Source organism: Strigops habroptila, chromosome 10 (genome assembly GCF_004027225.2).
Source record: "Strigops habroptila isolate Jane chromosome 10, bStrHab1.2.pri, whole genome shotgun sequence".
In the NCBI taxonomy this organism is placed as follows: domain Eukaryota; kingdom Metazoa; phylum Chordata; class Aves; order Psittaciformes; family Psittacidae; genus Strigops; species Strigops habroptila.
Genome location: NC_046359.1, coordinates 9,557,334 through 9,582,338, shown reverse-complemented (window position 1 = coordinate 9,582,338; position 25,005 = coordinate 9,557,334). Strand labels below are relative to the sequence as shown.

Genomic DNA, 25,005 nt, shown 5'->3' with positions numbered 1-25,005 from the left:
TTTAAGTATTTTTTCCAGTGGAGGCAACGACCTCTTCACGAAGAGTTCCTGGCACATAACAGTAGGTTTGTAAGTTTTTATTTATTTTTAAGTCTTCCATAGTTCCATTATAAATAACCTACAACTCCCCAATGTTACGGGATTCTCTCTTGAAAACCTGTTTTAACAATTTATCCTAGTTAGCTCCTGATGCACTGTATTGAGGAATCTCTATTAGTTTTGATAAGCCCGCATTTCAGGTTCCACTAAATATCATAGCTCCATCCAATGAAAAGAGTCAGACAGCATAAGGAAAGGTATTTGTCTAAGTACTGTTAGGCCATTTTGGCACTGAATTTGAGGACTTCTGCAACACTTAACATGGAGAACAACATCCATGCCAGTGAGCTGCACTTCAGAATGCCTGTGATTGGTTTGCACAGTTCATCAGTGACAGAAGTCACAGGTGTGTGGTTAACCAAACATGCATTTTAAAGAACCCTAAACTAACTGGTATGGCCATGGCTGCAAAGTTATCTCATAACCCTTTCCAGGAAGGTATTGGCCTCAAGCCAGGCTTTTTCTAAGTAACAACTTGTTTATTTTTTACTTATTCCCCCCACCTCCGAAAAGCCTCTCTCCTTTTGTGTAAGAATCAGGCTGACACACATTTGAAGGTATGGGGTACTGTACGTTGACAGTGCTGGCTCCAACAAGTCCTTTCTTCAAAGTGTAAAGCTGGAAATGCTTTGGATAAAAACCTGACTTCCCTACATGACCCATTGGGAATGACTTTTCTTCACTTCCTTTCACCTGTATAACCTTAAGATTAAATAAATTCTACTATTTCTATAAGTTTATAAAGATTCTACTTTCTCTCTTGTTTATAACCCACAGAAGAAGCCCATTTATTGATATGCCTTAGTTAAACCTTCATAAACGCACATCTGAAACTGACTTCTTCACTTGCACAAAAAAAAGGTTGAGGCTATTGTCATGAATGTATTGCTAAAACTTTTCTACAAGATTCAGAGACACATGAATACCAATGCTCCTCCCACTTCATCTGAAAATGCTCATGCCTACAGACCAAGGTGTTTTGTTGGGTTGGGGTTTTTTTTGTTTGTTTTAAACTCCACCTCTTTATCAGCTTGGACAAACAAAACATGGATGCCACAGATACCAAAGATGCTTATAAATCATCCCATTATTTACTTAAAACATATGTGCCTTTCATATGATATAGCATGCCCAGTACAATCTGTTACCAGGATATTACATCGGTTGGTCCATTCAGAAACTGAACTGGCGCACAGTTTGTTGACCTCAGTCGGAGGTTTTTCTCTCTTTTCCTGAATTCTAAAGATCCACTAGATTCAAGTAGTTTATTTTAACGCTGTATTCTTGCCATTCCCCACCTCCGCTTTATACCTGACTTTCTCATTTGCTTCACTTACATGTTTATTAAGCTAAGCGTTTAATCCACATTTCTGAAATGGAAGTCAGTCAGCGAGGAAAAAGAATCAACCGTTGAATACCACCTTTGTTCAGTTTATGTTTTCCACTGTTGACCGTGACCTGAATAGCTTTTGTTTCATGATAGTTAATACACTTAAATAATTTAAAAATAATCTGTTTACATGAACAATATTTTAGATGGTCAGAATTTAAGTACTATTTTAACTTCATATGGCTACCACTGGCTTCCCACTGAGGTGACCTATCTGTCATACATCCTACCAGCATTTGCTCTGAAGTTGGACTCTCACAACATTCTTCATTAGAAATAGGGTTTCAGACTTACAATATGCATAGGGAACCCTAGTTACATTTTGTTTACACAATGCTGTCTATTCTTGTATTTATCATCACATTTCATTCAGACATTTCAGTTGGGGAATAAAAAAAGTATTCTCAGCATCCACTCAGGCCTCCATTTACTGCCATAAGCAAAAAACATACTTGTACAATTCAAAGTGTTTTGACATTTTCCTATCAGAAAATATAGTTGCAGTGAAATGAAGTATTTTTATACTACAACTACCGTATTAGCCTTTAAATCCTCAGGATGCATGTATACATTTATTGCCTTTTTTTAAACATAAGCATTGCAATTTTGGAAGTATAAGCTGAAGTGTCACAGAAGAAATATTCAATTTAGCTGTAAATGTGTAAGTTCAGTAAGTATTCATCACAAGAAAAGTAACTGTAATATGCCCAGCAGATCTAGGACTGTATGGCAATCAAGATTAAAAAAAAAAGGAATGCATCTCCAAAAAGCTCAAGCATGTGAGGGAAAATGGACTTGTCACATACTCAATCAAGGAGTCACATTCATACCACCCAAGACTTCAACCACTAGGACTTAACAGTCGCTTTGTGGTGGGGAGCTCCACTGAACAGACAGGTGCCCTGTGTTGCCTCCAGACACTCACACACTCACACTCACACTTCCCCCTCTGGCTTGACCCTAGGTTTCCCTGAGCAGAGTCTCAGGCAGAATTCAATGAATAAATTTATTTGGTACAGTGGTGAGATACAGCGCAAGCTGGGTGCCTCTGGAGAGGGACCCTGAATAAATAAATTCCTGGGCAGCTATATCCTTACAGTCTGAACTTCCTGCCCTTCACATGACACTTCGGTACGATAGTAGTATTGGGGCCTGGGATCATCTTGTTCCCCACTGGGTCTCTTCACTGTCTCTAGGCAGGCCATTTCCCCTCTTATCTCTAAGGTTGCAGCTTCTGCTGATAGGGGTAGCGCCCTTCCTTATCTTCTGGTGCTAACTGGCTCTGGGGCCTCCTTTTACTTCAGTAGGTAAAAAGCTCCGTGTATCTATGTGGAAGTTCACAGTCTGCGGCCTGTAGTTTCAGCACAGCTAGCTACTAATGCTAAGTAAGTTGCACTAAGCTACTGATTCCCTTTCTCTCTTTAAAAACAAAATGTGGAAGTACCAAATCAAAGCTATGTGGAAAAGAACGGTGCAAAGTCACTAAATATTTCACTGATGACGTGCAATTAATTAGACTCGATACTTTGTGAGTCACTTCAGGGAACGCAGACCACAAGTCTAAAAGCTGTTTCAGATGCCCAGCACAAGATGACAGCAAGGCAGGAAACAGCAGCTGTGCGCATAATAAAGTTGCACTTACATAATAAACTATTGTAGGAAAAACGCAACAAACTGGTGCAGGATAAGTTATGACACTGGTGAGGACAGTGCTTTGAAAGAGAAAAATCTCTGGAAAGTAGCTGGAAAAAGACAGACCTCATATAAAATAAAGGACTAGGAACAACTATCTTTGACCTTTTCTATGAACTACTTAGTTTTGGTCATATCACCATTTCTTTTAGAACAAGAACACCATAGCAAACATCGTAACTTCTCTTCCTTTCTCCAGGTGAAAATATAGTAGAACTAGTAAAGAACTAGATGTGCAAAAATTAAACACATTCTTAAAAGTTACACAAACAGAAGCAAACTCAACTTTTAAAATGTTAAGAAGCATTTAATTTCAAAGATATTGTCTGTTTTCTCTTTTCATCTAAAATGTCGTAATAGCTAACATCTCATTTTCTCAAAGGATGATTTTAAATTCCACATTAGTTCAATTCATAACATTTGAGAAAGTTAAACTTTCATTTCTAAAAAAATACTGAGACATTCTAAACTTACTGCATTTTTGTTTTAAGAACAGATTAAGTTCTAAAATCCTATATGCAGTGGCAAACAAGAAACCCAAAGACAATTTTATCATGAAGCACTTCTAATGAAACACACCCGTATTGTTAAAAACATCTTTTAATTGTAGACTGACTCATCCAAGAAAGCAGTCAGACCCATCTGGCCCAGTTAGTGAAGTAGAGCCTAAAACTTCTATCAGCAGAAAAGCAAGAAAAGAAACTGATATATTGCTCCACCTGACCTCTACATGAAATTCATTCAGTGGCCTGTAAGGATGCTATTAAAGTCAGGACCAGTACCACAGAATAGGTACGCTCTAAAGTAATGCACTGTAATCTGAGATGCAAAGAGCATTTGAGTGCATTAAGTATGATTGCCCAAATTACATATGGTTTGTTTTTTTTTTTTTAAGTGCCTGCTGGTGTTCTAGAAACCTGTTACATATCTTCATATGCCTGCAAAATATTCAATGCATACCTACACTGTAGCATCAAACACTACACATATTCCCCTACATACAGTGTAAGTTCTACAACCAGAACAGAAGATCAGCTCCCCTGAAGAGGAGCAATAATGCAGAAGCCCATACAAGAAAGCAGGTCTGTTAAGTATTTTATATGCAAGTTCTCTTCAGCACATCAGGTATTGAAGTTTACAAGTATATTACATGTGAGGCATCAACTATGCATATTAAATATATAGTATGTTCACAAGTACTGCATACAAATTCTTCCACAGATGAATGAATGCCACTTTCACCCTCCCTAAGGACAGCTCGACATCAAAATTCAACTATAAAAATACCATTTGTCTTCATTTAAACCAAGTAAGAATTAGTGTCTGGTGTTAATATTTTAATAAGGAGACAATTTCATTTTTATTTTGGGGTTTCTGATAGTTTTCTCGGTTGAAGACCATCCTATACTCTTACATTTGGCAGCTTATGAACAGAGAGCTCTGTATGCCTTATTGTGATGTTAAAACACAGATTACCACCCTTAGGTTGCTTCATCATTTTTAAGTATTTGTAAACAGTTAATCAGCCCACCTGGGCAGTGTCCAAAATCACTGTATGGTATCATATTTTGTACTAAATTTTGATCTTTTTTCTTTAGTTACCCCATGAGCCACCAAATAACAACAGCAAAAAGTATGGGTTTGCTTGGTTTGATGATGAGAGTAATTATCCATTTGCTAGAAAGGTTCAAGTCACCTTTAATTATCATCTGTGCCCCAACTTTTAACCTTCTGGAAGCTCTTATTTCAACAGTCTAAGACTTACATGGATAACTTCCAGAAAGGTGTAACTGCAAAAAGAGATTAGCGTCTAAAAATATAATTAAGCATTATAAGTAAGAAAGATCTTCAAAGGTGGTATTCAACAGTTTTCTCTGCCCTTTTCAGTTTGAACCTATTTATACTTGCACACCTGGAAGGTTTCTTATTGCTTCTTCTGGTATCTACTTACAAAGACTAATTTTTGGAAGGTAGAAATACCTACTATAATGAAAATAGCCTTGAAAAAATATCCTGATTCACAGAAGAGTACAATGGCCTAAATCCACTGCATTATAAAACACACACTGAATTAAATGCAAACACGCACTATACCATAGGAAAGCAGCAATCAGAGAAATGCCACTTACTCAAATTCCCTACCACAAACATCTTTTCATATGTTTTACAGTGCAGTGCATTTCATCTCAAACTCCTGCCATACAAAGAAAATTCATATGGATTAATAAGGATTTTTAATCAAGAGTTTTGTTACAGAGATATAATTAGCGGAACTGATACTCTAATATACATTAACTATCCCTCCCCAGTTTAACGATTCAGAATACAAAATCTGAAAACATTTCATGGTAAAGAAATGGTTAAGCAGTCATTTCTGGGAAAAATGGCCTACTGGGAAGAAATGAAAACATATCCAAATCCCAAGTCTGACTTAAACTTGGTTCTCTTAACTCCTTCCCAAAGCAATGGACCTACAAATGCTAGAGTGCAAATAAGAATACTTTCACAGATTAAAAGTGTAGTTGCTAAAGCTATGAGTCTTTTCGAGATCCATGGATAATATTCGTCACTATGTGCCTGTACATGAAGCAGCAGAGATGCTGTTGGCACCAACAAAAGACACTCTTGAAACCAGGAACCTGAAATCATAGCGAGAACAAAAATTTATCTGTTCTATATTGGAGAGTGGCAAGGCAGTGTAACAGACCGTCAGTCTTACTAGGAACAGTAAGGGGTATCTCAGGAGTAAGAAAATCCAACTGGTTTACCTAAAGAAAGACAAGATAACCAGCAAACAACGTAGCAGAGGCTTTTGTGCAAGTCATTACATAGAACTGTTGAGTGTGCACAGAAGCAACCAAAGGTACTCTTTGTGTATCTTGTAGTGGTGAGTGCAAGGTCTGGATGTTAACAAAAGAAGCCTAAGTGACAGACTGCTTCACACACCCTTTAATGCATTCTTTTCCCAGAACATCTTGTGGAGGAAGCTGCAGGACTCAGCAAGGATTCAGAAACACCAGTTGCTACACTTTTCTGAAAGCAATGTATTTGGAACAAATACAGCAGAACATGGTGTAGCAAAGACTGCGGAAGGTGTCTGGGACTCTACAAAAGACCTAGGAGACTCCTTCCAAAATTCCAGCTGTGAACAGATCTATGTATTGAAGAACTGTGCTTGAACAAGGTGCTCATTAGTGAAACAAAAGGCAATTTCTCTTGCATCATATCCTTCAGGATTATGAGTGCTCTCCAAGCACGATGATACTCTGGTTTTAAGACATTCTTCACCTCCCTTATACAACTGTACAGAACTAAAATCTACAAGAAAGGACAGGAAAGCCATGCTCTGGTTAGCATCCCTAAGATGCCACATTTCAGGTATCAAGAGGAAAGGAGAGCCCTGCACTAGAACACAAAACTTTCCTACTTCTTGTAGGAAAAAGAACTGAGAGGCAAATCATGACCAGATCTTTTTATTCTTCTGAATTAAACACTGATACAAGTGTAAGAATAGTTACCTGTATCAATCTCTCTTTTCCAAGAAACAAAACAGAAAAAACTTTTTAAGTTCAACCATGCTTTCTAGATGGTGCCACTGTTTGTCCCTCTTAACTGTGGATTATGAGCCACACATCCACGTTCTTTTGAGGCACTTTTATCACCAGAAACAAAAAAATGCTCCTGACAAAATTAAGGGTAGTCATATGCTTGAGGTCAAAGCCAGGAAAAGAACTAGTCTAATTAGTAAGACTTCTGGAGTATGAAGGTATGTAGAGAGGAGTACTGAAAGGATAATTAGAAACAAAAAAGTCTCCTCCACTGAAATCCAGTAAGTCATTATTTCTGTGTTTTTCAGTGTATTATTTAACTTGTCTGGATTAATAACACATGCTAATAACATTAATGCTTTAGAAGAATACAGACATGTTTACTGTTTAATTTCTACAATTGCAACTCTCAAGACTTTTCTCTGAAATTACTTAAAAAACAACAAACTCACCCCCTCCCAAAAAAAAAAACAACGAACAAAACCAACAATACCCAAAACACTTCAGTAACAGGCTGATGTCCTAAAGGCCTTTAAAGACAAAATTTTATTTTTCTACCTTTTACATAACCTTCCCTTGAAGTACAAGCTGTTTAGAGAAGTCACAAAGGAGCAGTATTTACTGCTTTCATACCAGTTACGTTTTCCTGCTACTAAACTTTTTAAACAGGGTTATATTTTGACACTTTGGTGAAAGAAATTATTAAAGTAAAAATCAAAGCTTATAAAGAAACCAAACTGATACCAGAACACCAAAAACGTAAGCCCCCCCCCCCCCCCCCATCTGCTCCTAGAGCCACCTCCACCGGTTTACTTAATCTATTAAGAGAAGCGATGTGTTAGACCTTGGATGCATTTCGTTAAATGACATTTAACCACTCATCTAGTTTCCTTGGTTCCCCTCAACCTTAAAATTGGGTTTGAAGGGTGTGTGTGATTCACATTTGAAGGAAACTGATTAAACAGATTAAAATGCATCAAAAATAAATAAAACCAGCACCTAGAGAACGTCTCAATCACAACATCACAGAAGTTGTCTTCGCAAAGATTTCTAAAGCCTCCAAATCAATTTGAGACTTCTAGTAAAAATCAATTCCTAGATTTTAAACCTAAACCACTGGTCATTACTATCATACCCATACCTTACTTTCAAGTTCCTAAAAGTAACTAGACTAGGATTTTTAGAAGAGCCTTTATACCCTCAGATGTACTGGACTCACTTAGGACCTTTTTTAAAAATCCCAGCTATAGTAAGGAGTGAAAGAAAGTATTATTTAATGATGCTTAACATTTCTATGTTGGGACTGCTACAAACAGATTACTTCTAGTAGTCACAAAATATACAGAACTAAAAGCATGGCACAATAAGAATAAATTGCACTGTATCAGCTTTGTATCTGCTATGTCAGCTTCACTTTATTTTCCAAGCACTGCAATATGATTTACAGAAGAAGAAGAGATGGCATTTCTCAAATGGTCCTGTTAGAGTCCCTTTAAGGCTGTCTAGTTGAGCACAACTCCTAGGTGACTTGCAGAGTCACCTAGGAGTTTTGCAGAAACTGCTAATCTATTTATTTTTAAGGAAGACATATTATTTAATACCTGATTTACTAGAGCCTTGAAGCACAAAGGCTAAACAGCTGGATATATATATTTATACCTTAAAAGTTCCTCCATAAAAACATTTCAGTAATAAGTAAAACTTACACAAAGGCTTGTACAACAAAACAATTTCCAAGATAATTTTAAATTAATTCCAAGTTGAAATCAATAAAAACTATTTCTTATTAGTACAACTTTCTGTATGAACACCAAGAACTTCAGAGTTCCCCCCACAATCTCCAGTCTTACAGTATAAAAAAAACTTTGCTCATTCTTCTGTTTTCAGGACCACCTGCAAAATTACAAATTGCTACAAAAGAATTCACATTCCAGTAATGACCTTTCACATAATATTTTTTTTCAGTAAACATTTACCCCTCAGTGCTTTACAAATCCATGAAGAGCTATCTCCAGACTTTACAGATGAGGAAGTTAACATTTATTTGAAGAGTATCTCTGCTAGTATAGGGGAAAACAAGTGTTTCTATGACCAGAGGAATTTTAAAAGCCCATTTCTTTTTTTTATGTGTATCCTTCTTGAATCTCATGGACCTTTCAATCTTCAAAGGTATCAGATTTCCCTGAAGCTTTCCTCACTGCTGAGTAATAAAGCATCACTTTCCAGAGTTCTCCACCATCTACTAAGACTGAAGAGCTCATACTGCAAGGATCACTAAAGGAGTCCCTATAAGCCCAAGCAGCTTCTTTAGAAACCAATCAGTAATTTCAGGAGTGACTAGTGAAAGGCAAAAACAGGCCTTGGTTTCGCAGGCTTAAGAAAAAAAAACAGTATTCTTCTCAACATTACAGCAATAGTCTAACTGTTCCAAATGATAAGAAATATTATTAACAGAAAATCAGATCAGCACATTACTACCATATGTATTACAGTGGGTTAAAAATGCAGGAGAAATTCAGACATTCTTTTCAGTTCCCTTTGTTTTTCAGAATTTATCTTCCAAGGCAAAACAAGTAGTTATACTCTCTCAAACAACTTTCCTGCACAGTGATATGAAGATTTTATTATTTATTGATAATATTTATAAAAATAAAATATTTATTGATTGCACTGATTTTGATTAGAAATTCTAACAAACTAAGCAAGCAAGCTATCATTTCAAAACTTTTCTGTAAGATCCTACCAGCTACAGAATCATAGAATGATTTGGGTTGGAAGGGTCCTTAAAGATCATCTAATTCCAACCCCGTGTCATGGACAGGGACATCTCCCACCAGATCAGGTTGTTGCTCAAAGCCCCATCCAGGCATGAGGCAGCCACAGCTTCTCCGGGCAACCTGTGCCAGTGCCTCACCACCCTCCTAAGTAAAGAACTTCTTCCTTATATCTAATGTGAATCTACTCTCTCTCAGTTTAAAGACATTCTCTTCGTCCTGTCACTACATGCCCCTGAAAAAGTCCCTCTTTCAGCTCTCCTGTAGGCCCCCTTTAGATACTCATTAAAAACTAAAAGCTCAGACTAGCAGATATAGAATAATAAGGCCACTGGCTGCCTAACACAGCCAAAAGTCTTATCAAAGAACTAGAATTGACTATTTGCACAACTTTTATCACTACAGCATTCAAGTATCTGTGAGTACATATGACAAATCTCTACTCCTCCTTCTAGTTTCACCTTTCCAGATATCATTTGCTTGTGTTAGTGCAACTGTACCAGTATAGTTACTATAGCTGCCAAGAAAGCCAGAGTAGTCAAAGTTCAAATTCTGTTTTCATACTAGGACATATGAGAGTGAAGAAATCCTGAAGAAGCTACTTCTAAGACGAAAGCATAGTGATGCATGCAATTACACCATTGAAAACTAGCTTTCATCAAAAATACTAAAAATAACCTTAAGACAAATGATCTCTTGCCAACTGCAAATGGTGGATTTAAGGGGCTGATTTTTTTCAGTCTCATAAAAAGATTTGCAATGTACAGTTTTTAAGACTAGGAAAGTATCCATCAAAGGCTGAATTTGTTTATTATAAACAAAGCAACTGACATTCTTAGTATCTACAGCTGTGTTTGGTCAAAAAGAAAACTTCACATCTTCCAATCCATTTATAAAAGGCTGCAATATCAAAGGACTGGATATAGTGTCCAGACCCCTGACTTTTTCCTAAGATGCGATGGGTGTTTGGATTTCCTTCCACAAAGTAACTCCAAGTGATTTGGAATTGAAAACATACTTCACTTTCTAGATGTTGTGGAAATATTAAAAATTAGCTAATAGTGGTAACACCGAAAATGTAGAAAGCAAGTATGTTTGAAAACAAGGCAGAGCTTTTAAAATACTTGCTAAAATACATAAGGTATTAAGATAAAAACCAAAACAACCCCAAAACATACCATTTCCCACAACACACAAAACCCCCCAAAAACCTAGAGTCTTAACTGCCTCTCATTAATAACTGGTGTTCCAAGCAATGCAACTTTCCAGTAATCTCTCATCTAATTTTTCATTTTCCAGGACAGTTCACCACTCTCCAGTTTAACAGAAAGTGTGTTACCAATGGCCGAGTCCACAATTATGTAAGCTATTTAAAATACTTCACTTCCATCTCCTATATCATGCCCGTCTATGTTTCTCGTGATAACAGGGTGCAGAACATTGCCATATTAAAGCCTTAGCCTATAAACAACTTATAAAAGGAAATCTTACTAGTCCTTCACTGAAAGCTCAAGCATTTCTTTACTGGTTTAAAAAAGAAACATTTGAGTTTTCTATTGAATAGTAGCTGAAAAACTCTGGGCACTTTTCCAAAGGTTAGAATTTTCTGTGGTCTGACGTCAAAACAGCATAATGTAGAGCAACTTGATGACTATAAATCATCAGTCAGCATTAAACCACAGATGCTTCTATGACAAGCTTTATTTTTGTATAATTAGAAACCTAGATTTCCAAACTAACGCTGGCAGTAAAGAATGCTTTAAATAGCTGGAAAAGGGAAATGTTTACTGTACTTTACTATTACTTCACACAAAAATCTTTGCAGTTGCTAAGATCCCTCCAGAAACCACTGCCAATAGAACTTGAACATAAAATGATCTGAGCTCCTTAATACAGTCTTGTTAATATTTGGTATAAAAGTGCAGGACAACTAATTTCTACTCTTTATACAATGTCTCCCCAGGCTTCCATTACAGTAAGAACTTTCAGCAGAGTAAGACCGTTAAAATGTATACCAGAACTTACTGAAGGACTGCTCAACATAACTAATACTTTATTCAACTTGTGAATAAGCTACTGAAATTACCAGTATTAGACATACTGGACAGTGGGAAACAGAAGAGGAAAGCCTATACACAAGTACGGCTTTCCTCTTTTGTTTTCCACCATCATATTCTACTACAGGGAGCGTCTGATTATTTTGTTCTCATCCTAGAACATACTCGCAGTTCTACAGAAGGTTATATTTATTTAAGGATGGTCTGCTGCTATCCCATCTTTCCCAGGCTCCGTGTTCTCATTCCATCACTTCTGTCAGTGCTAAAATAAAACTGACTCCATAACAAGTCAGTTAATCCAAGGTTAAGCTCTCCACCAAATGGGCTAGCTACACAGTCAGATGAAGGCCAGTACTTTCTGATGCTAAACAGGAAGCAGGAACAGCAAATCATAAAGGAATGGCAGGACTGCAGCAGCCCTTGGTTCATGGTTCATAATGTATCATGGAAACATTAAGTCTGCTTCACACTACTAAAAATAACACACTATCACTTCTCTTCCACACCAAAAAGTTTACCACGCGTCATCTAGCAGTCACTCCAAAGCAGCTTGGCTGCTTCATTACTCTACCTACAGAGCTCCCCTTTTGATCATTTACATGATGTGCACTATGAGACACGTGCATCTGAACTGACAAAACAGATGTAATGCAGGAATTTCCTAAAAAGCTTTTAAGGACAGCAGTGTCCTTTTTCTGTTACTGTATCACTTACTCATTTCATAACTTTAATTGAAAAAGCAGCAGACAATGGATTGAACACCATGACCAACATTTCAACAGGGAGGCTATAGAAGGTGGCACTATATTCTCACTTGTGAAGGCAAAAAAATAAAACCAGCACGCCATGCAGGAGTGAATTAGAACTATTCAGGAAAGTCAAACTTGCATGCAGAATTTATTGTGGCTTTTTAGATGGATAAGACAAATAATCCCCTAACACATTTCCATTTTCAAGCTTTTGCTAGTTTTTGCTACAGGGCAAATTATGTACAGCAATACTACAATATCCACTTTTTTTTTTGTTTAACTAAAGCACTATTAAGAATTCTTAGCATTTTTTCTACTGTATCAGGTTTTTGCTATGGAATTCACAGCACACAAAGTTCTTAAGGTAAAAATGAAGACCATACAACTAAATTTAAAGATACTCAAGACTGAAAAGTCTAAAAATCACTATTACAGGCAAGAACCTAATGTACTAACAATATTAAACAATCTTCTACAGAAACATTATTTCCCAACCATCACAACCTTATAATTCCATTATTGTAGTGGCAAATGACACACACAGTTTGACAGGGAGCATCACTGGTTAATACTGTATTGCAGTTGTCTTCAGACAAGATGGAGGCATCAACCAAGTAAAACTACAGCTGTCCTGATGGAGGAAGAGCAATACAAAGAACTTGAAAAACACTGATTCCAGACCAATTGGAATAGTTAAGTAGAAGCCAGAAATACGATCTTTTCCTCTGAAAGGAAGAATGTGGAGTCAAAGGAAAAAGGGCTTAAAAGTGTATGCAGTTGATGTTATGCATCAAATACGTATTGAAATTTGAATTGTTGTATGTCTCATCCTATATAAAAACCAGTTAGTATAAACACGAATTAATAATTAGAGAGACATCTCTGTAACTAAAAGAACATCTAGAAAACACATTAGCTAGATGAGTTTATTCAAGACTTCTTAGAACATGTAAAAGCCTTACATATTTCTAGCAGAGGAATTCAGCCCTACTGCCTAGGACCTTAAAGAGTAATTCCAAACCCTTAATGACACTGTAACTCAGTATGCTATACTTAATTATTATGTACATTCTCTTACACAGGCTCCAAGTTGTTTCTTACATTCTGCAGTGCACAATCCAGAGCATCTTTTGTCTTTCCTTTGCAAGAGAACTGCCCATCCTTACTGAGCTCTTGCAAATAACAAATAAACTCTCAGCGCTCTCACAATGAAAACAGATCAATAACCTGTAGGATTCACTTCAGAAGGCATGAGAATGGTACAGCTCAATGAGATCCCAAAAGCCTGCAGACTGCTTTATTCTTCCTGTTTTACTTCAGAGATAAACATGAAAGAGGTAGTACCATATTATCTTGCAGGTCCCAGCTAATGACCAGAATCTCACTGAAGTATAAGAAAAGAATCCCACAGAACATGAAGTACAGCCAAAATAAATAATAATAATAATAATAATAAAAAAAAATCATACCAAAGAAATGTAAATTAAATACAAAATAATAATATATTTAAAAATAAAAAAAAAAAAAAAAAAAATCCTGTTTTCCTCCTTCTGGAAAAAATTGGCTTGTTCAGCCAGTCTGCCTCAAGTTGTGCTTTTTATTTCTAAAGAAAAACTGTTTGACTATACCACCATCTTGGAACGAATCCAACAGCAAGTGTAAAGGGAAATTAATAATCCACATCCACAAGGAAAAAAAAAAAACACTAGCGATCCAGATTCATAAAGAAACGAAACACATTTTACTACTGAAATAGTCTCTGTTCACCCAAGTAGTTTCAAAATGGAAATCTATTTAAGAAATGTGCCTATTTGTGCACTGTTGCTATAAAATGTAATTAGACTTTTTAATACCTTCAGTATAAAAATAACTGATTATTTCGAGAAATTAATAACTCATTCCCATCTCTAACACTAGCCTGCTTTTCTGAAACGTATCTCAGAAAAGCAAAGCATTGCCACTATAGGGCAGGAATGAGACTGTATTTTTTCTCCTATATAATCTCAAATTTTATTCAAGGTAGATGGAGCTAAAACCAAAAATACATTAATGTAATTTACAAATTTTAATCCTCTGACATTTATTAGGAAAACAATCATAGTTGCAGGTATTCTACCATGTGAAAGGGAATTCCCAATTTTCCATTCTTAGAGCATCTCTGGAATCTTCCAGCATTCACAGCTTTCCCACATCTCATTGTAATTAGCTAGGATTTATTTTTCACCCCTCATGCTTAACCAGATTATTTAAAGGTTTATGGCTTCCTTCACAGAAGTTTTCAATTTGTATCCTAACCCAGAATTTTTCAACTCTCAAACTGCCTGAAACCATAATCTGCTTAAGCAGCCATTATTTTATACTAATTGAACAGATGCACTAGGCAGTACAAAAAGCAAGTTCACCTATATACTAATTCATTGGTATGTACTACACATGAGTTCACCTATATATTAATTCCTTAGTGGGTACTACACTTGCTTGTTTCAACAAGGCATAATTTTCAGAAATGAGAGCCAAGGGACTTTTAACTCTTGCACATGTAATAAGCACTGCCCAAACTTCTCAGGCATATCTGATCTTTGGTAACTTTTAAACATGCATTTTGAATAAATATGCTTATAGAGACTGCATATGTTACCACAAGCTCCCTCATAGCCAGCATCTATTAGCATTCACTAAGCACCCAAAATCATTCGGTCATTTTAATACCACCTACTACTTTCTTTCACAGGATAATCTCACTATTTCCTTGCAACATGGAAATTCTTTTCCTCCACTGAAAAAGATGCAATTTATTTTTATAATGGCACAAAACTGGTGGTAAAAATAACAAGATGGAAGCTAATGGCATGGGATGTGCTATACAGCCACCCTGAATCCCCTTACTTTGAGTGAGAATGCAGAGCAGATCTAAGAGAAAGGTTCTCACAGGGTAATTCTGGTTCCTCCAAAAGGCTTTAAGTCATCTGGCTGTGCAGAAGGCAGTTTATATATTCAGCAAATGAGAAAGATAATCCATTTTCCAGTTGCACTATGTTTATTTTTCCCCAGCATATTGACAGCATATCCCAAAGGGTTTTGTTCTTGTTGGAAGGTGTTCAATGTGATGATCTAAGAAAACATACCTTCTTTTCTTAAAGTATCACAATCACCTCAAAGTGAAACATAAAAGCATGTCATATTTCCCCAGCCTTGAACATAAACATCCTTACACTGAAAAGTGAGAAAGCTAGTATTTGTTAACAGTTCAGCATTGCCTTTTAAAGGTGATCTGCATCTGTATCTAAAAATGGCAAAAAATCCAGGCAAAACCCCCCCAAAAAATAGTATCTCTTAAAAATAGTATTCTGTTCTGTGGAATAATTTTATCTGGGATGAGGCACTTTAAAGATCACTAGAGTATTACAAAATAATATCTAAATTTCATTTTAGGGTGCTGCTCTGCAAGCTCACTCCTACTGCTGCAGCATTAACTGTATTTCAGAAGTAACTTCTAGAAATGGAAATGGAAGACTTGCATACAAATACTTACTGCGGGTATCAGTAACTTTTTTACTTCTTCAACAGCCCTCTTCAGCTTTATTTCTGCTCTGTTCTGAGCATCCTCCACAGTGATAAGTACATGTAAATCTTCATTCAGGTGTTCCCAGTTGGGCTTGCCTCGGTTCTGCTCTTCCTAAAAAAATAAATAAATAAGTAAAAAATTAAAACACAGAAGCTATGAAGCACATTTCGTGTAAAACAATGACATAAACAGTAGACAAACTCAATTCTGTGAATAGTACAAACTGTATTTTCAACAAGATGGGAAAAAACTTCATACTGTGGAGGCTGTTTTGTTTCACATGGTTACTTAACAAGCACTCAGGCTTCAAAACAGCTTTTGGGGGATTTTGCTTGTGTTTTGGAACCTCGTAATTTTATTTTATTTTATTTTTTTTTTAAGACTACAAAGAAACCAAATGTGATTATTTAAGAGTACCTTTCCTAACTGAACAAATTAACAAGTACTACAAACACAGTATTGCTTTCTTTGGAGCTTTTCAAGGGTTAAACAGAGAAAACATACTTGTAGTTAAGCAACCTAATGTTTTCAAGGAAAGCGGAACAGACACCATACACAGAAACTCCATGTGAACCATTCCAAAGGACAAGAAAACAGAGCAATTCTTCAGCGTTAAAAATTGCTTTTGAATACTCACGAAGAAAAGGTTCAGGAATCAAACATTACAGAAGGAACAAAAATTGCAATTTTCAAATCAGAGCTACATGCACTGGATGAAGGGCAGAAAGGAGATGACAGGGCTTTAAAATCAAAGTCACAGAAGAGCATGTAACAAGATGGTCACCATTACACAGGTACTCTGTTACCTCGGTGGCATTCATAATCCCAGAGATAAATCCTAGCTTGCTGTTTTCAGAAAAAAAGGGCAGTCTAAACAAAAGTGGTTTTTTAAATGTAAACATTTTTAAACAACAGATATCAGTAAATTTAAGTAACACATTCAAGTATCCAGTCTTACAAAAAACATAAGAAACTTTCCAACTGTTTTTATTGAACAACGAATAAAGCCAGCTAAATTTCCCAGAAACATAACTTAAATTCGACAATACTTAAAATGTAATAAAACGAGTTAAAAAATTGAGGGGAGGAATATAAAAACTTTAGTAAATGAGAAAGGTTTATTATAACTTTTGCATCTAAATAAAGGCCTGCAGAAACAAAACACACTTACTTAAAACTCAACATCCTTGGAGTAATATAAGAGCCTTCTATTTATAAGTGACACACTCGTGCCTTAATCACAATTTACATTTTTAAAAAATAAGGCCAAAGTGAATTGCAGATGTGTCTTTCCCCCCAAATTTCACTTAAATTCTTCCAGGAAATCTAACACACAGAGGAAATGTTTGAAGACTGAATACCAACAAATACTTGCAGTACTTCATAGTCATATATACATGAGGAAGCACTGTTCCTTAGAATGTTCTATCTTCAATTCAGATGCTTTAAGTCTGAACTGTTTTGTGAAATATACAAGGATAAAAATGGATAAAAAAATAGAACAATGAGAGATGTCTGAAAAAGTTATGTAAAAGAATCAGTACTTTGAAGGAAATTTATTTTCACTAGTCTTCATGTAACATGTGCGCATGTGCACTACTCCATACTGTTAGTTACAGTGTCTGGGCTTTTTAAAAGTTATCTTAGCCAACTTTCTGAACAATGGTGGCTATGAAAGTATCTCTGTGAATTTCGGAAGCTGAAAAGGAGAAAAATAACCCTCATTTATAAAACAGAACCTGACGCAAAGTGCAGCTGAGTTATAACATGTTCTCTGCTGTAATTTAATCTTTGAAAGAACTATCTACCACAAGGTATTTGCAGCTTATTTCACTCAATCATGATCAAAACTCCACTATTACTATTTAAACAATTCAATTTATTTTTTTCTTTTTTTAATCCAAAGCAGGAGTGAGTTGTTTTCTTTTCAGATGGTGACAAGCAATATTAATATGAGGTAGCACAAAGTATTACATTACAGCTATGATGAATGAGAGAAGGTTCCTAAACCAGCAGAGGGCAGAGCAAGAAACATGCCGCTACCTCTCCTTGCACTGACTGACGGGGGGTTGACACAATACTGGAATGAGAAAGGTACCGGTTACCAACACATGATCCATGATAACCTGCACAACTACAGTACCACCAGGGAAGGAGGAGGGAGGGAAGGTAAGAGGGACAAACGACAAGGAAAGGTGTCCCCAGGTAAAATGGCAAGGTCTGTCCTGAAAGAGAAGGAATGCCTAAATGCAGTTTTAGCTACCACGTGATAAAATGGCACACTTATACATAGTGTGGGCAAACATCAAGGGACTTTCCTGCGCTGCATTGGTTTCTTTCATAATGAAAATAATATGGTGCAGAGTGTCAAAAACTTGGATGATTTGGAGGATTTACCACCTGACAGCAAAATGCACAACGTTATAGTGGATGTATGTCTGCTTTGTAACTTTTAGAACACAGAAAAATACTTTCTTTGTTATATAAAACAAAGTAGTCTGCCTCTGCTACTCGATATTTAAATATTTCAGATTAACATAATATCAACTATTGGTGCTGAACTTTAAATTATTCTGTTGTAGCATGAAGATTTTTTGTTCAGTTAAAATAAAAAAAATAAATAAAAAGCTGCACATAGGACAATAAACAGATGATACTGTAGATTTTTTTTCCACACCCCCTATTCTACTTTTAGGTGGAACACATTGTGTGTAGGGTCAATAATTACACATATTATTAAGATCAGACCCCACAGCACATACTATCATACAAATACTTATTGCTAAGTTAACTGAACTAGTCTATGACTAGTTCTATATATGCTTTTCTATGGTTATGAAGTACATCAATGAAAGTCCGGTTGTTGTGGAGAATACTATTTCTTAAGTCAAACAGTAAGACTGAAAGGAAGCTTAAGAAGAATAAAAGTCCATACAGCATGTTTTGAAAAAACAATCAGTCAAAAAGATAAGAGAATAGAGTTTGGAATGGGCTTCCAATTTCTTCTGTTCTACCTCAGGGGCTTCAAATTCCTCCACTGCTTCCATTCTGTCCCATTAGTAGCTTAACAGTTTTCCAAGAAATATCTTTTGGTTTACCAAAAATGCTAGTGGAATGTTATACCAATATGTACGTATTTGCTTGTTTTTACCAAACCCAGGAAATTCAGATCTACACTAGGTCATTCATTCAAACAGAAAGTCAGGTGCAAATGTATGACAGGGCTAGGCTCACAGGATAAGATAACCTGCAACCTCTCGCAGTTAAGAGCTGCCATTTTTTTTATGCTACCTGATTCTCCTTCTAAATCCTGAAAGGATTGTTTGGAAAAATACATTTTCCCACCCAAGTAAAATCTTTACTTAAATTAAACTAGTCCTCTGTGCAACAAGTCTTGAAAACATCTTTTCCAACCCTGTTTTATTATAGAAAAGGCTGAATAGGCATATTGAATACATCTGGAATTCAAGTTGGAAGGTGTCTTTCTTAAGACTCATAAAATATGGTCCAAGACTTTAAGGATTGGTTAGGAATTTCTTCTAAAATTGTTGGGGGAGAAAATGGTGAAAAGATGAGCAGGAAAAAACGACTACTTGCCCTGCTGCATAACGTTGTAGAAGGAAACTACAAACTGTGGCTAACTTAAATTGAACTGCAGCTAAGACAAACCAGATAATTTCACAGAACCAAGAGAATGGCCGACATGGGAAGGGACTCTGGACGTCTTCCATGTCTCTTTCCCATGAGCCCCTGCTCAGGGTAGGGTCAACTCAGGCATGTTGCTGAGTGCCAGGCTTTTAAGTATGTCCGAGTATGGAGACTCCACCATCCCTCCAGGCGACCTATTCAGTGTTCAGTGTTTGGTCACAATAATAAAAAGGTTTTTCTTATGTTTAAATGTAATTTATTTCAGTGTGCCCATTGCCTCTTGTCCTTCAGTAGCAACTGTAGAGCAATTCAGCCTGCTTGCCAGGTCTAGCTATAGAAAAAACGGGCGAGTAAGAGAAACTGCCACATAAGTAATTTTGGGCAAAACCTCCATTTGTTACCACAGTAGGACGGTATGCACATAGAAGAGAGAAACAACACCAAGAAAACCAGAAAACCTGAATAAAAGACTAGGGAAGAAGAAATTCAATTGCATATATTCAAAATTATATTATATACAAGAAGTAATTTACAGCATGAAGTTTTCCTGCATCCCAGAGATTGTTTATGGAAGAATTATACAGGAAAAATGGAGGCAGTGAAGATGCAGGAAACTACACAGTAAAATGATTTATACCACAACCTTGGGGAACGACAATATTAGAAAAGCTTAATTACAACAGAACTATCTTGTCTGCTAAATTAAAGAACATTAAAACCAACATAACTGGCAGATGAAATTTCACTGTGCTCCTTGTTTGGCAGAAATTTCAGTATACTTAAGTATAGCCTAATTCTGTAAACAGATTTTGCTTTCATTCTGTTGCCTGTGCATATAAACTCATTATCCTCAGGATGCCTATACACAATAATGGACTTGAAGAAACTGCTCGATATTTATCTTGCTATTAAGGTCAATGTAGTTTAAAAAAAAAAAAAAAAAGTAGTCTTGCTACAACTCCTCAAAATTTAGTTGCACAAAAATAACAGAAAAAGAAACGTACCTACAGATTTTTTTTTTTTCTCCTAATTCTTTTTTGTTTTCTTGGGAAGGGATTATGGGGGGAGCCAAAAAGCAGGCAAAGGATGCAACTGACCTGCATCTACACAGCCAAGCTCTACTATTAGAAAAATTGTTGCATGAGGACAAATACTAAAGTCTAGTCCCTTGCTGATTTCTGCCCTATGTTTACCATACACTTCACCCTACCACAGAAATTCCAAGTCAGGATCTTACACCTCCTACATCCCAGTCCTTTAAGGCCATTACTATTTACGTCTTCATACCCATCGCAAAGCTTCCTTCTGAGTATCTCGACTATTGACTTAACAAGAGAAAGACAGCAACTTACTAGCTGTCTGTAACCTACACAAAGCAGATGACTGAAAACTCAGTACATGCCTTCCCTCCTCCAGAGGTATTAAATTAGGCCTCTCCTATTACTGGCTAGATAGAAAACTATCTAGCCCGTGGTTTTCAAAAAACATTAAATCCAAAGGAAAGAAATGCCTGTCAAGCTGGACTGACACTGTTAAAAAGATTCAAATGGTGAAAGGGGAAAATAATTTCAGAAAGCAAGCCATCACAAAATATTTTATCAAGAACTTAAAAAAAAAACCCCTCAAACTTTACTTCTCACCACACAGACCTCCACAGTATGGCCAGCTGCCTAAAAGTAAGTTGAAAAATTCAAAACTGGTGAAGTAGAATCCAGTCATTTCCAACTGTTAGAATGCCATTAAAGGAAAATGAAATAAACACTGGAAAGAAATACTTCCCTAGTATCTGTTTATATGCAGGCAGGGATATATTACTTGAGACAATAAAGAAAGAATGAATGCAACGTGGTGAGAGTGGAAGCAAGTTTTCCGCATGACTGTTGGAGTTTTTTTTGGGGTTTGTTTTTGGGGGTTTTTTTTTGGAAAGCTATGACCTGCAGCATTAAAAAGTGCAACTCCCATCCTATGCACTTTTTCCACTCTAACTCATACAATTTCCAGTAATGTTGGCCACTAGAAAATGCAAACACAGCTCAGTACTACAGCAGGCGCCTTTTAAAGAAATAAAGCCACTGACTCAATGTTGAGAATGAACCTTAATATCCTCACTCATCTTGAAGTGATAGGTTATTTATTCTGTTTTCACCAACCTATCACAACAGGCTGCTCTCCCTACTGAATAACAAAAGCCACAGAATAGCTAGAGTAAAAGGGAAGACTGTTTTCACATATTGTCAAGTTAAATGCTAAAATTAAAAGGCATCAGAATAGCTTTAGTCCTTTAAACCGTACAAAAGTTTAATTCAAGTACATTCTAAGAACTTCAATTAAAATTATCCTAAGATATAAGAAACAGTATAATCAATCATAGCCACTTCTTGCAGTCAAGTGAAGGAGGTAAGATGTGGAAAGAAGAAATTCAGCTACTTAGTAAAATTATCATAATGTATTTTGTCTAATATATTGTGCTGTAAGTACACTACAATTGACAGTATTTCTAGTATTTCTTTTCCATAATGAAAACATTCACACATATATATCAAAGTTTTAAAAATAGAAGAGTAGTTTAAAAGCTGTGTGAATTAAAAAAAGTTAACATTTTGATTTAAAGCAATTTTGGAACAAAAGTTAAATTTAACAAAAAAGTGAGAAATTATAAAGATCATTGTAAATAAATTGTAGTTCTGTTCTAATTTAAGTGTTTTTAAATAATATTGTAGCCATGGAATAATGTCAGGTCCGACTTAAAAGAGTCTGAGAGAAACGTTACTCAACCATTCAATACGGATTACACCCTACTTCTGTCAACAGCGTTGAACTGGTAAACCCAAGCCAGAAGAATCCAAGAAAAATGCTCTTTTCCCTAAACTAAGTCATTATTCCCAGCCTTTCACAGGCCACAAGAGTTGTTCAGCTTGTGTTGTTCAATGTAACTTGGGCTCTCCTAGCTGTTCTATCTACTAACCTGAGCTACAGAATTCTATTTTTAAGTTTTTGGCATCTCTGCTGCAGAGATAATTGAAAACGTTTGGAAGACAGAGGATTTCTGTAACATACTGTGCAAGGAATAAACCACTTGTAAGTCTGAGATATACAAATAACTCCACATCAGCTGATAAATATTCATGAGAGCTCTAGCTCTAATGAAACAAAAATCCCTTGAACTATCTCTTACTGATGTCTTATTGTATCCTTTTATACTCCCTTCTTCCCCCACCCCCCACCCCATTTTCTGCTGGGCAAGTGAGGTGAATTAGATCATAAGGGGCTACTGATGCCAGCACAAGGTGAGAGCTATAATTGGGAGAGGTAGAGATGAGGGATCATATTTTAACACATAAATGCCACTTCAAGACTGGCTCACAATGACTCATAAAACTAAGTGAAATCTAATTATGCATGTGCCAGGGACAGAACACATAGTTGCCTTTATCATCTGACACAAAGCAACTTGTTCATCTATTTAAGAACTAGGTATTAAATGCTAGTATGTAGTAATAACTGTAAATACAAACATAAAGAGTTTCCTCTTCCATTTTTGCCAGTGAGTCTAAGTCTTGACAGGACTGACAGGGGAAAAACAAACAAAAATCCCTTGAAAAACAACCCCCGCCCGAAACCTGTATTCACATGATATACTCCTGACATTAACATTTCAATAAAATTTGTTACTTTAGGAGAGGCCTGCAAACAAAGTAAGTGTTTCGGTAAGTAGCAAAAATAGAGGGTTTTATCAGATGAAAATCTGAGCCAGCCCTGCAGAAAACCAGTTTGAAATGATGCACTAATTACAGTATCTGTTTGAACAACAGAAGTAATTTTATAACATGAAGCATCGGAACACACTGATTGCCCTAACCCCTGCTGATGAACTGCTTTAATTGCGCAGTTACAGTCAGGCAAATTAACATAGACTTTTGCTCCTACTGAGCTTCCAATGGTAGCAGTTCACAGGCGGAAAGCTGGTGAAAAAATAACGTAACAAACGAAATGCTGAAGGAGTAGCACCTGGTCAGGGAGAACACTGTAGCTTACTTCACATTTAGAATTTCTATCTGAGGTTTTCTCCTATAGAAGCAATGGATCGATTGCTTAAATTAAGTCACATACTCACTGTTTTGAGTATCAGACAAGACTGTTATCTAGCATGTCTTAAATTATCCATTATTACTGCATACTAAGTCCTCTTCAAGACAATTCCGGACCAAGAAGTCAGTGTTTTCCAGCTCACATTAAAACAGCCTGTAGCTCTCAAACACTGTCAAAAGGCATTATCTAAAAAATCTTTTAAGATCTGTTCTGGAAAAATCCGATGGCATGAAACAACCTAGTGTTTAGATGCACAGAAGAAGATTCTGTTCTCTGTCTCGGAGCCTCAACACAGACTTTGTGCTTGGGAAACTTCAAACTAAGTGCCGCCCCAAGTTCAGATCTACTCTGCAGACAAAATGGTTCGTACATGTACCAAACACCACACTGGATCTTTCTAAAGGTGTGGCTTCACAGCACAACTGAGCTGATCCAACAACTACGGTCTGCTGACAGAAGAGGAAGCCGCTCTCGCCACCCAAGCCAGCATACTCTGGACAGTGAACCACTGCAAAGTGGAGCCAGCAGAAACTCTCCACCACAAAGGCTAGGTTTCTATAAAATAGGCAACAAGACTGCATCTCTCCAGGATTTTCTTCTTACCTATTTGTCTCAAGTCGTGCTACTGCGAAGAATAACAGTAATCTTTATAAAAATAACAGATCTGTGGAATAAGCTGTACTGCCAAATGCTATCAGAACCTAGGAGTCTGTTAAGACTGAATATTTCACTATTTGGGGGTGAAAGTAAGTATGCATCGGTATCCTTAGGGAATAAATGAGAATTTAGCAAATGAAATGCACAGCATAAACCTGGATATATTTTTTAGAGAGAAATGCAACTGTTAATGCCGATACTTAAAATTATCATAAAGTCTCTGACTTTGGACCACAGGTAAGAATTTTAATGTTTTAACATTAGCAGTATTCCTGAAGTAGTAAGCTTTGTATGTTACAACGATATCCAAGCATAATTTTATTCTGTTACAAGACAGCGAATAAGCAGTACAATTAATGAACACAAAAGATGGAAGCCATCATTCGAGCGTAACTACAGCCTGGGTGGAGAATAGATTGAGAGCAGCCCTGAGGAGAAGGGGGCTTGGAACTAGATAATCTTTAAGGTCTCTTCGAACTCAAACCATTCTATGATTCTATGATCATCAGAGCCTGTGGCTTACTGATTTGGGATCTTAGGGGAAATACCCGAACAGTGGCTTCACATTTCTGAAACTTACTCTGTTATTTAAAGTGCTACCACTACTCCTCAGTTGTATTTAAAGGGAAAAAGTGTCCATTCATTGGTTTCTCAGTCTCCTAGTCTATACAGTATGGTACTCCCAAAAATTTGTTTAGACATTTAATAGTTAAAAAAACACCGCCAGAAACACCCCC

At 36.5% G+C, this 25,005-nt stretch overlaps 1 protein-coding gene across 18 annotated transcripts in view; it reads right to left on the bottom strand.

Annotated features, from left to right (window-relative positions):
* The window catches only part of QKI (QKI, KH domain containing RNA binding), a 151,418-nt gene that overhangs the window by 32,304 nt on the left and 94,109 nt on the right, over positions 1–25,005 (bottom strand). For all 18 annotated transcript variants that reach the window (XR_003993513.1, XR_003993515.1, XR_003993518.1 and 15 more), the window contains one exon: positions 15,842–15,985. Coding sequence is in view for 14 of the 18 variants with exons in the window: in XM_030499739.1 (XP_030355599.1) it covers positions 15,842–15,985 (144 nt within the window). In the remaining 4 variants the exon portion in view is untranslated. The remainder of the gene's footprint in view (positions 1–15,841; positions 15,986–25,005) is intronic.